This window comes from Scomber japonicus, chromosome 18 (assembly GCF_027409825.1).
Source record: "Scomber japonicus isolate fScoJap1 chromosome 18, fScoJap1.pri, whole genome shotgun sequence".
Taxonomy (NCBI): Eukaryota; Metazoa; Chordata; class Actinopteri; order Scombriformes; family Scombridae; genus Scomber; species Scomber japonicus.
This window is the reverse complement of record NC_070595.1, coordinates 6,830,717-6,843,556: the sequence shown is the minus strand read 5'-3', so window position 1 is coordinate 6,843,556 and position 12,840 is coordinate 6,830,717. Positions and strand designations below refer to the sequence as shown.

Sequence of the window (12,840 nt, the reverse complement as noted above, 5' to 3'; positions counted from 1 at the left end):
AAAGGACAAATGTGAGCACACCTTAAGTTTCTACTAGTGGTAGAGGAAATAGTGAAGAATGAAGTGACTCTGATTTGTATGCTTCTGTATCATTCTTTGACTGTTTGAAGCTATAATTTGAATAAACTTGAACACTTCAATAAGAACTGTCTTTGTGTTTAGTTCGTGGTCTTATTTCAAATACAGAAATGGACATTTTCTTCTCCTCAGTCCTGACTTTTTGCATTCCTTGCTGGAGTTTAACTCTTGAAATATTAGCCCATTTATTTTATTTGTAACAAAACAGGATGAGAGATTTTTTTTTTTTAGTTTTAGACCTTTTTAAAATGTCATCTATACCACAAAATCAAGATGAACCAACACTTTCCTTTCTCACAGTTATGTTCCCATGGTAACTGAACTGTGTATTTGCACAAATAAAAAAGGCTACATGGAGTCACACCACTCATGCCATCGAGCAGGAAGCAAAAATACGTCCAGAGGTTCAGCTAATAGCTTTTAAAACACTGGAATATTGTGGGTGTGGTGGTGACAAGTGATTTTAATTTGTATTTGAAGACTACCTTATTTAGTTCAACAACCCTCGGGTAGCACAAGTAGGTTGTAATTATTTATGTATTTGGCTCATGTCCTTTGAAGTGCAGTGATAAAAAATGTGTCTTTGTGTTAAAGGATAGGTTCATGTGTCTGAAGTTAACACGAGGTTTCAGCAGTATAAAATTGTGTTACTGTCTAAAAAACTAAAAATAACAGCTGGCTTCTCATTTATAAAACTGTAAAACTTGTTTTGTTTGGATTCAGTTCAAATCAGTATGCAACATCATACAAGCACAAGCTGTTGCCAATTCTACCACAAGACAGTTTGTCCATTCAGCTGTTTCAGTTCTGCTTTCTCTTTATAGTAAAATGGAAGGCTCACCATCAAAGGTATTGCTGAAGTGGCACCCCTGTTAGCTTCTGCACTGCTATCTGTAAGTTTCTAGACTTCCATAACTGTCAATACTGTGACATGGAGTCAAATCACACATGGCTGTTGCACACTTACATGATGAGTAGCTAGTTATTAAGCTAATATTAGCACATAGCATTAGCATTCACATTGTCGTTTGCAGTACCATTACAGACTGTTAAATTAACCCAAGAAACCTACTGTTTCTACATGTCTAATGAATTTGTAAAATGAAGTGATGTTCATTATAGCGTCCTCAGTCGCAATTTCCTGTTTCAACAGTGGTCCTTCCCCTTCTGCTACATAGTCAAGACTGTTGGAGAGTGAGAAGTGTCAATAGTTACTCACTCAACTGTCTGACCATTTTGAGTGCACTATCCAGGAACGCATAGTAGAGTAGTTGCAGGAAGAACTAACTTGCATGCGGAACTTCCAGGTTCTTCCTCTTTTTCTAAATTCTTCCTCACAGTTTGCTGTTATAAAACCACATCGATTAAAGATTCAAGCCCCCAACCTGGAGAAGGAGCTTCAATCAAGCCCTGCAACAAGCTGACCACAGGTGCCATCCGCCTGGAAAGAGGAAGCTACGCACTCTTCAGAGCCAACATTAAAGCCAACAGGTGGTGAGTCATCATCATCATCATTAAAAGCTTACACTTTCAATGGAATATTCGTTGAATTGACTGGGCCAATGGTTACCAAGATATTTAGTTCTAAAAAGTAGAGTTTGGGTACTGTGTTTAAAAGACAGGAGTGTTTACCAGGCGGGAAATGGTCTGATGAAATACAGTATCTAAAGTTTGACCCTTTTCTAAGAACTAAAAGTCAGCCTCCAATGCTTCCATTTGACCATTGATTTAAAAATCACTTTTGGAACCCCCAACAAGTGCAATATTGAATTTCTGGAGTGCCCATTTAACAGACAGACTTATAAATACATGTTAACAAGGTTACAGTAGCTTATATTACTTCATCTTTATTAGATTAATTATAATAACAATCATGGTAATGCATTTACGATTGCTTTAATACTACATACAGTAACATACTCATGTTTATTACTTACTTAACAGTGGATCATTTGAAACTAGTACAGAAAGATTTAACCCACCTGTTGTTTTCCCATCAACTGTGCAACTTTTATACTCCCGTGTCAAAACTGTTTGGTTTGGCTTGACTATTTATAAAGTATAAGGTATCAATTAAAATCCATTTCTGTGTTAGACATTCTTTGCCCACTTCATTCCAACTTATTACAATGTTACACTTTTCTTTTTTTTTCTTGTGGAAATTATGATCAGTAAGCCTCATTTAAATGAAACTGTACCTCCTGGGGACCGGAGGACAATCTGTAGATTGTAAAATCAGTTTTCTCCACAGTGTAATCTATATCATCCACTGGCAGTTAGTTGCATGCATTATCAAATTTTAAGATCAGTAATTGGCTGTTTCTGGCCGAAAAGTACATTGGGAGTCATAGTCAACTACCCCAAAATTTTTATGTGCACAGAGCCAGATATTTTCTAATGCAGTTGTTCATCTTTTGTACTGATGATTTAATCTCAACAGTCTCATGCTGATCCAAGCCGTGAAGGTGCACAAACTGTGACTGAGGTAGCATTGTCAATGGGGGAAAAAATTAGTTTTTACTTCCAGAACTACAGGGGCACAAAATCTGATTGATTTGAAAGATAATCCCACTTTGCATCCTCTGTACAGCCTCTGTAAATTGTTACTAGGTTTCCATTTCATTTCAGCAAAAAGAAACCATGGCAACACCCACAGAGCTGCTGGGAACTTTGGAATATTTGGCAGATGAAGAGTTTAAAAAGTTCAAATGGTTCTTGCAGCAGGCTGATGTTTTGGAAGGCTTCCCAGCTATCCAAAGGAGCCAGCTGGAGAACGCAGACAGGTTGGACACAGTTGATCAGATCATAGATACCTACAACAAAAATGCAGTGGAGGTGACCATATTGGTTTTGAAGAGAATTAAAAAAAATGGCTTGGTGCAGCATTTATTAAACATCAACTCAACACCCAAAGGTAAGTAGGACAAGAATCACTAAATACATTAAAGTTACATGCTCTCTGAATTACACTATAATATGACTTGAGGTCTTGAGACATTCCATGGATACAATGGTCAACTCCATTGTGTCAGCTACTTTTCTGGTTCAGCCACAAGTGGTGAGACAGTATAAGATGCCTCCTCAGCCTTTGCTGATACATCGGTGCCTGTTCTCAGTTTGATTTGGCTTGATTTAATTGATTTGTGTTACTGTTACTTCACTTGCAATCACATATTTACATTTAAATCATATCTGCTGTTCCTTTAGAGACACTCTCTGATTGCCAACGTAAACTAAAATCCAACCTCAGAAGGAAGTTTCAGCTTCCACCTCAGCAAGCCACACAATTTGGAAAGCAGATATGGATGAATGAGCTAAACAATGACCTTCATATAATGGAGGGGATGTCTCGAAATGTTGACATGAAACATGATTTCAGCCAAACTGCAACAACATCCAGCAAAACAGCCAATCTGGAGCAGACTACCCATATAGAAGACATCTTTAAACCTTGCCCTGGTCAAGATGAATCAGTCAGAACATTAATGACAAATGGAGTGTCTGGTATTGGGAAAACTATCTTGACACAGAAGTTTGCTCGGGATTGGGCTCAAGACAAAGTCGACAGCGATATCGAGTTCCTCTTTCCATTCACTTTCCAAGAATTGAATTTACTTAAAGACAGAAAATTCAGCTGGGTGGAACTTCTCCATCACTTCTTTGCTGATACCAAAGAAGTGGGAACCTTTGATAAACTCCAGATTGCATTCATATTTGATGGTCTGGATGAGTTTCAACTTCCTCTTGACTTTCACAACAACGAGATCCTGACAGACGTCAATGAGTCAGCGTCAGTGGACGTGCTGCTAACAAACCTCATCATGGGGAAGTTGTTTCCTTCTGCTTGTCTCTGGATAACCACAACACCTGAGGCAGCCAAACAAATCCCTCCAGAGTACATTCACATGTTGACAGAGATGAGAGGGTTCACGGATGCAGAGAAAGAGGAGTACTTCAGGAGGAGATTCAGACATAAAGAGCTGGCCAGCAAAATCATCACCCAGATCAGGGCCTCACAAAGCCTCCACACCATGTGCCGCATCCCCGTTTTCTGCTGGATTACTGGATCAGTTCTGGAGAGCATGTTGAAAACCAGTGACAAACGGAAGCTTCCCAACACCCTTACTGAGATGTACACACAATTCCTGGTTGTTCAGTCCAAACAGGCAAATGTCAAATACCATGAAGGAGCTGAAACAGATCCACCTTGGACCACCAAGACCAGCAAGATGATAGTCGCATTGGGAAAACTGGCTTTTGAGCAGTTTCAGAAAGGCAACTTAATCTTCTGTGAAGCAGATCTACTAGATTGTGGCATTAACATCAGAGAAGCCTCAGAATATGCCGAAGTTTTCACACAGATCTTTAAAAAAGAACGTGGGCTAAACCAGGACCAAAGTTTCTGCTTTGTCCATTCAAGCTGTCAAGTGTTTATGGCTGCTGTTTATGTCTTCATATCATTCATCAACTATGGTGTCAACCTTTTGTGGGAGGAAAAATCAACATCTCTTATCACAGACAGATCTGCAGTACAACATCTCTACCAGAGTGCAATCGACAAGGCTTTACAGAGTCCTGATGAACACTTGAACTTGTTCCTTCGCTTCCTCATGGGCCTCTCACTGCAGACCAATCAAACACTCCTTCAAGACCTATTGAAACAATCAGGAAGTAGCCTACAAAGCATTCAGGAAACAGTCCAGTACATCAAAATGAAGATCAAGGAGAATCCCTCTCCAGAGAGATGCTTTAATCTGTTTCACTGTCTGAATGAGATGAAGGATGATTCTCTAGTGGAGGAGATTCAACAGTACCTGAGTTCAAGAAATCTGTCCACACAAAAACTCTCTCCTACTCAATGGTCAGATCTGGTTTTCATCCTACTATGTTGTGAGTTGGACATGTTTGACCTGAAGAAATTCTCAGCTTCAGAGGAAAGTCTTCTGAGGTTGCTGCCAGTGGTTCAAGCCTCTAGGCTATCTCTGTGAGTGCACAAGTTACCATACACATTAAACAATGTGGATGTTATATTTTGAGGTTTTTGTTCATTCTTTGTTTGGTTATGATATTTTCAGGTTAAGTGGCTGTATGCTGTCTAAGAGAAGCTATAAAGCTCTGGCTCCAGTTTTCAGTTCCTTGACCTCAAATCTGAGAGAGCTGGACCTGAGTTACAACTGTTTTACAGGAGTCCAGGAGCTTGTAGGTGGTTTGAAGAATCCACAATGTAGACTGAAAACTCTGAAGTAAGCATGCTTTATTTAAATATTGTTTGATATCTCGTTGGTTTTTGAATATGCCACACTCTAGGTCTATGGATTAGTGAAAAGTTTGGTAAAGACATTCAAAGTTCCCAAATAATCTGTTTTAATGACTTTGTTGGACCTTTTCTTTGGGGCCAAATGTTGGGTTCCGATTGAAATATCTCAACAACTCTCAGATGTATTGCCATAAAAAGATAGGGTAATATAAAAATAATAATATAAAGGAACAACTGTCACTATGAGGGAATCACAATTCTGCCAGACTGCATTTAATCATTTTTTTTCAATATTTGTCCATCCTTATTGTTTGTTCTTGTTTAGGCTGATTGGCTGTGGTCTGTTATCTTATAACTGTGAAGATTTATCTTCAGCCCTCAGTTCCCAGTCCTCCAGCCTTACAGAGCTGGACTTGAGTATCAATTCACTGGGGGATACAGGAGTGATACAGCTCTCTGCTGGATTGCAGAGTCCACACTGCAGACTTGAAACTCTCAGGTCAGCTGGCTGTATGACTAATCAAAGCCAAACCCTGTAATTTAAAAAGTTGTTTTTGCTAACAAGGACTTCTAGATTCTGTATCATTAAATAGAAATCCAGAATTTTCAGACTTGATGTTTGTCTGAACTGCTTTTTCTTTTTTAGGTTGATCACTTGTGGGCTGACGTGGAAATGCTGTGATGCTGTGGCCTTTTTTGTTAGTTCCCCATCCTCCTGTCTGAGACAGCTTGATCTGTGTATGAATATCCTAGGGGATTCTGGAGTGATGGTGTTCAGTGCTGGACTGGAGAGTCCTCACTGTAAACTTGAAACGCTCAGGTCAGATTGTTTTTTTGTTTGTTTGTTTTTTGTAGTTAGGATTATAGAACAGTTTCTGTCACTTTAAGTTAAAAACCTTTCCTGGAAGTACAGAGAAGTTTATTCAACTGACTGGACTTTGGAGTGTACCACCAGAATAATTATGAACTTTCACATTGTTTGAAGGATTGGAGATGTCTTGAGCTATTCCTGATGAGTATTGGGAACATTCTGTGGATGTTTTATAGGGTGGTATAGGCTAAAATTAATCAAATCAAATGACAATTACAGGTTGTAATCCTGTCTTGTTTAATAGATTACAATTGAGTTTAAACTCTGATTTAAAACACTCCCCCCTGAAAATTCTATTCTATTTGCTTACCATTTGCACCTTTATAGTTTTCATTTCATGATCAATTTACTTTTATAGATGAGTTAATTTAAAAATGTGTAACTATTAGGTGACCTCAGAAATCCATCTTTATACCCAGGAATTGAGTGTGACAAGAGATGACTTTTTATATTTGTTTTACAATTGATTCTTCTTCAGAGTACGTGGTTGTTATCTGTTAGAAAAAAGCTGTGAGGCTCTGGCCCCAGTCCTCTCTTCCCAAAACTCCAGCTTGAGAGAGCTGGACTTGAGTAACAACTATTTGCAAGATTCAGGGGTCAAGTTCCTCTCTACTGGACTAAGCAGTCCACATTGTAACCTGGAAGCTCTCAGGTCAGCTGAGTGACATATTTCATATCTTTTAAGGAATTGAAAATGAATGTTTGAACACACAACTTGAGCTTGCCTTTGCTTTGTCATCCACATTAATTATTCCTAAGGCTGAGTGGCTGTAAGCTGTCAGAGAGAAGCTGTGAGGCTCTGTCCTCAGTTCTCAGCTCCCAGACCTCTAGTCTGGGAGAGCTGGACCTGAGTAACAACAACGTGCAGGATTCAGGTGTGAAGCTTCTATCTACTGGACTTGAGAGTACTAAATGTACACTGGAGACCCTCAGGTCAGAACAAATACCAATCTAAATGTGCCCTCATGTACACTTTCACATTAGTGCCAAGATTCTAATTCAGCTGTGGTCAATCAATCAATAGTAATTAATTTCATAGTCAAAATAACAAATAATCAAGTACATATAAATGTTTGCAGGTTGTCAGGATGTCAGGTCACAGATAAAGGCTGTGGTTCTTTGGTCTCAGCTCTGAGGTCCAACCCCTCCCATCTGAGAGAGCTGGACCTGAGCTACAATCATCCAGGAGACTCAGGAGTGAGCCTGCTTTCTGCTGGAATGGAGAATCCACAGTGGAGATTGGACACTCTCAGGTATGGCTCACAGAGGGCAGAGCGCTTACATTCAGTGGATCCTCAGTAGCATTAAAATATTAAATTTGACTACAAATTGGGTCTTGGGATAAAGAACAATTTCAGATTTTTAAAAAAAGAGTGGAAACCACTGATCAAACTTTTATGCAAAAAACTGTGGAGAGTACAATGTTCACTATGACTAAAAATAAAACCACTAAAATAACAACCAAGTTGTAATGCTAAAGTTTAGTATAGATTGTGGATAATAATGCCTAATGAGGGCTATTTCATGCTCTATTTGCACATGCAAAGAAAATATGCCTTTCTGACCATATTTATTCTTTCAGAGTGGACCACGGTGGACAGCAGAGGTTAAAAGCTAATCTGTGGAAGTGTAAGTATTTTATTATTGAGAAAAAAAGCTTTTAAGTTATATGAAATCACCCTCATATGTACAGTATGTGTATTGTTTCGCATGTCTATGATTCCTTTCACATATTTAAAGATTATGTTTACCTTATATTTTATTTTATAACTGATTCAGATAATATGTACATAGCTGCCTTTTTTATTATTCTGGCACTTCTGCTTCACTGCAACTCAAAGGAAAATACTCCCCTCAATACTTTTCAAATGGTCTAATATCATTGTTCTAGGGAAAACTTTAAAATATTTCACAAAAAGCAAAGACCCCTTGGTCGCAACCAACTGGCTGAGCAACTACAGTATACTAGTAAAATGCTGCTTAATATTGATTCATCTGCTTAAATTATGTATTATATTAAATTAATTTGTAAATGTAAATGTATACCTAGATTTTCAAATCCAGGACTACTAATTATACTTATAATAAGTATTTGTACTTTGGGACATTTCCTCTTTTTAAAAAAAATATAACCTTGAATGAATACTTTGTGTCTGGTAATTTGTTATGAGCCTATACATCATAGAAATCCTGTACATGCAGTACATTCACAGAACATTAAAATAGTTATAACCACCAAGTTATTAGAAAGTTGTTGTCTTGTTCTTTCCTCCAGATGCGTGTGAGCTCACACTGGACCCAAACACAGCTCACAGAAAACTCATCTTGTCTGAGAACAACAGACAGGTGAAATTTGTGAGTGAAGAACAGCCATATCGGTATCATCCAGAGAGATTTGATTCCCTCCCACAGCTGCTCTGTAGTAATGGTCTGACTGGTCGCTGTTACTGGGAATTTCAGATGAATGCTCAATTCTATGTGGCAGTGGCTTACCGAGGAATAACCAGAAGAGGAAATGGTAATGAGTGCAGGTTTGGTGGAAATGACAAGTCTTGGAGTCTATACTACTATCAGAGGCATTACTATGCTTGGCATAATAACACAGAAACAACGATATGTACCTCTGAAGACAGCACCAAGAGAGTGGCGGTGTATCTGGACTGGTCTGCTGGCACTGTGTCCTTTTACAGAGTCTCATCTGACGCACTGATTCACCTCTACACCTTCTACTCCCAATTCACTGAACCCCTCTACCCTGGCTTTGGCTTTGAGATTAGGCCAACACCTGGTCTGACAATTTACCATATTGGTTCCACAGTGTCTCTGCATCAGCTAGACGAGGAATAGCTTCAGCTGGAAGTTGGAGCTGGGAATAATCTTACAAGAAATATGTCTTACAAAAGTGTGTATCATTCCAGTTTAGAAGTCAGAAAACCAGTTTTAGCCAGGTTAGCCACTGATAGCAATACCAGTTGAGAAAAATGCATTTTTCTGTATTTTTCTCATACAAACACCATAATCACATATCCACAGATAGAAGTAGGACAGTGCTGTGTGTATGACCGATTAAATGAGACACAGATAAAACACAACTGTTAATAAACAGGATTGTAGGAGCTATTTGTTAATTTTGTGAAGTTTAGCTATTGTTTATAGTTTGTTTCAAATCTAATTTACTAATTAAGTAATTTTGTTTTGTTTACTTTATTTGGATTAAAATTGGATAATATTTTTGTTAATTATTTGTTTAGTATATTTAGATTGATAGGATTTATTTTGGGTTTAGTTTTACTAGTTGATTATCACTGAGAGCACTTAAAGTTTATTTAAGTAGGTAGGCACACTTGTACCAGCATGCACCTGGGTTGGCCTATGGTTTTTTACCAGTGCACTAGAGGCAGCAACAGCTTTGGATTTCTTTGTTCTTTTGTTTGTTTTTATTATTTTGAAATAAATCACCGCAAACGCAATATTTTTGAATGGACATTCATCTTTTCATCTCCCCTCTTTTGCCTGCGTTATCCCACACCCATGGTGCTCAGTGGCCCTTTGATTATGTTTAGTTTAAAGTTGAATTTGTTTTTTTTTGTTTATTTGAGGACAAATGGCCACTACATCAAGTAAAAAACCTGCCCATGGACTCAAAGGAAGGATTCTTCATCATTGGAAAGAGTGGATCTTCTTGGTTTATGGACTGATCATCAGCACGGATTGTTTTATTCAACGCTGTTTGTAACATCATCAACCGCAGTGGGAAATGGTCTTCGGCTCAGATCAACAAAAGCACTGGTATGTAACAGGACTGCTGTATTGGACAACAGCCAAACGATTGGAGTTTGAAAGTCAGTGTTTTATAAAAAAATGGGAAAAGTTTGAACTGTGCTAAAGTGCGCCACGTCATCATTACGCACACTTTACGTCTATCTGCCAGCGGCTTTCATTCATAAAGTCGCCCAACTGCAATGTGTGATGTCTTTGTGTGATGAACTGGATCTGATCAGCCAATAATCATATTGATTTGCTGCTTTACCTGCATGTTTGGACATTGTGGACTTTGTTTTCTGCGCCACAAGCAGTGTTGGAAAGATCGCTAAAATGTCTGATGAAACTGTGAAAGAGTCTGAAACATTGTCAACCAAAAGAGACATTAAACTCACCTTTAAAGGATTGTGCTTCTACACAGAAATGTGCCAAGAAAAAATGAGTGTGAAATGCAAACAAGCAAAAAAGTTTGTGGACAAAATCACTGCGTTAATGGAATCAAATGAAAATGTCAATTCAGTGAACTTGGAGCTTTCAAAGCTTATCCAGTGTTGTGACGACGCAAATGAACTGCATGAATCTTTAATAAACTTGCCTTTGCCACAAGATGAAATGAAAAGACAATGTGAATATTTCGCGGCAAAGATGATCAAATTGAATGATTTCACTGAAAGGGCAAAAACCTGGCTTTCTGAACTGGGTCATCCATATGTGTTTACCGAGTGTCATGATGAACAGGGTGTCACTGACGAAATACAGGCTGATGATATAACTGAATCTCCTGATGGTGACGCTGATGAAATAAAGCCTGATGATAGTGCTTCCAATGTGTCAAGTGTAAAAGCAAGCTGTTTAAAGCCTCCATCCCAGCTATCTCGTACCTCCTCAACAGCTTCAGCACGCATTAAAACCCAAGCAGAAAAAGCAGCGCTACTGGAGCGCGTTGCTGTGCTAAAAAAGAAACATTCAATTGAAGCCATGGAGGAGAAGCTGAAAAGAGAAAAGGAACAATTGGAGCTTGAAACCGAATTGGCTGCAACAAATGCAAAACTTGTTGTTCTGGAGATTAATTCATCTGAACGTGGTTCAAAACGGTCAGATGGTATGAACTCTTATTTTGAAAGGAATAAATCTCAGAGAGCAAGTGTATTAAATCCAGATGTTGACATGTTTGTGCCATTAACCTTGAATGAAAATGTGAATGTTACTGATGTGCCTGTCATATCTCAACCACAAGTTGTGAAGCCTAAACAAAAAACATGGATGAATGAAAAGTTTTTCAATGTTAATGAACCAGTTCAAGTCACATCAACTGCAAATCAAAATCAAGCAAGACTGATACCCCCTCAATATCAAACTGTGACAAATAACTCTCAAAATGAGATTGTGAATATAATGCAAAAGCAAAACGAAATCACTGCTCTGCTGGTTCAGCAAAATCTAAGCTCTGTACTTCCTTCTATAAGCATCCCTGTGTTTGATGGAGACCCCCTTCACTACAGGTCTTTCATTAGAGCTTTTGAGAATGGAGTGGAGGATAAAACATCTAACTGGAGTGACCGCTCGCACTATCTGGAGCAATATACCAGAGGAGAACCAAGAAACTTGGTGCACAGTTGTTAACACTTACCTTCAGAGATTGGATACAACAATGCCAAGAGTCTCCTTGCAGAACATTTTGGTAATGAATACAAAATATCAAGTGCTTATATGGAGAAGCTTCTTTCCTGGACACTTGTTAAAAGGGAGGACGTTAAAGCATTACAGTCTTTCTCTCTGTTTCTGCGAGGATGTGCAAATCTAACAGAGCAAATGACGCAAATGAAAGAACTGGATTTACCCTCTAACATGAGAAGTATAATCATGAAACTTCCTTATAAATTAAGGGAAAAATGGAGAAGTGTTGCATGTGACATACTTGACAAAAATGGTCGGAGAGCACAGTTTGTTGATCTTGTCACCTTTATTGAAAAGCAAGTCAAAATTGCCTCAGACCCACTTTTTGGCAACATTCAAGATTCACCACCCATCAAATCCAAATCCTCCAAGCCTAGCTCTTTCATGCAAAGGAAGAAGGAAAGCAGTTTTGCTACTAATGTCACCACAGTAAAGGACAAAGACATGGCTCATTGTACAAGTAACAAAGTCAAACCCTCTCCAATTCACAACTGTCTGTTTTGTTCACAAAGTAGTCACTCGCTGGATAACTGCTCACAGTTTAGAATGAAATTACATCGTGACAAGATTAATTTCATCAAAGCAAAAGGGATATGTTTTGGTTGCCTGAAAATAGGTTACACAAGCAAAGACTGCAGGAGTCATTTGGATTGCAACGTGTGTAACCAAAAGCATCCAGGAATCCTTCATATCAAGTGGCAGGATACAGGTACATCCTCCAAACACTCACCTGTGAGCACTCCAAGTGTTACTACTGTAATGACACAGACCTGTGGACATATCGGGGCCGGTTCTGAAGATGACTCCATCTTTTCTATTGTTGCAGTTAAAGTTAAGAGCCACAAAAGTGACAAAACTGTGCTGACATATGCTTTCTTAGATCCAGGAAGCTCAGGAACGTTTTGCACGGAGAAGCTGGCAAGAAAATTAAATCTGAGTGGAAAAAGAACAAGTTTTTTGATGAAAACAATGGGACAAAGGAAAGTTGTGAATGCTCACAGTCTGTCAGGTCTTGAGGTGTCTGGTCTTGACTTGAATGATTACATCCAGTTACCTGATGTGTTAACACAGAGATCCATGCCTGTTTCCTCACTCAATGTTCCACGACAGGAGGATCTTGATCAGTGGTCTTATCTGAGGGATGTGAAAATCCATGACATTGATGCAGATGTAGAACTGCTAATTGGAACTGATG

The 12,840-nt window shown here is 38.7% G+C and overlaps 1 protein-coding gene across 1 annotated transcript; it reads left to right on the top strand.

Moving 5' to 3' along the window:
- Positions 1-1,497: 1,497 nt before the first annotated feature.
- LOC128378385 (NACHT, LRR and PYD domains-containing protein 12-like) lies at positions 1,498-9,211 on the top strand. The gene is made up of 11 exons (XM_053337886.1): positions 1,498-1,572; positions 2,707-2,992; positions 3,286-5,062; positions 5,154-5,321; positions 5,661-5,834; positions 5,982-6,155; positions 6,685-6,858; positions 6,966-7,139; positions 7,286-7,459; positions 7,789-7,835; positions 8,482-9,211. Exons 2-11 carry the CDS (start codon positions 2,719-2,721, stop codon positions 9,051-9,053), a joined length of 3,708 nt encoding a protein of 1,235 aa, XP_053193861.1. The 5' UTR covers positions 1,498-1,572; positions 2,707-2,718; the 3' UTR covers positions 9,054-9,211.
- Positions 9,212-12,840: the final 3,629 nt, after the last annotated feature.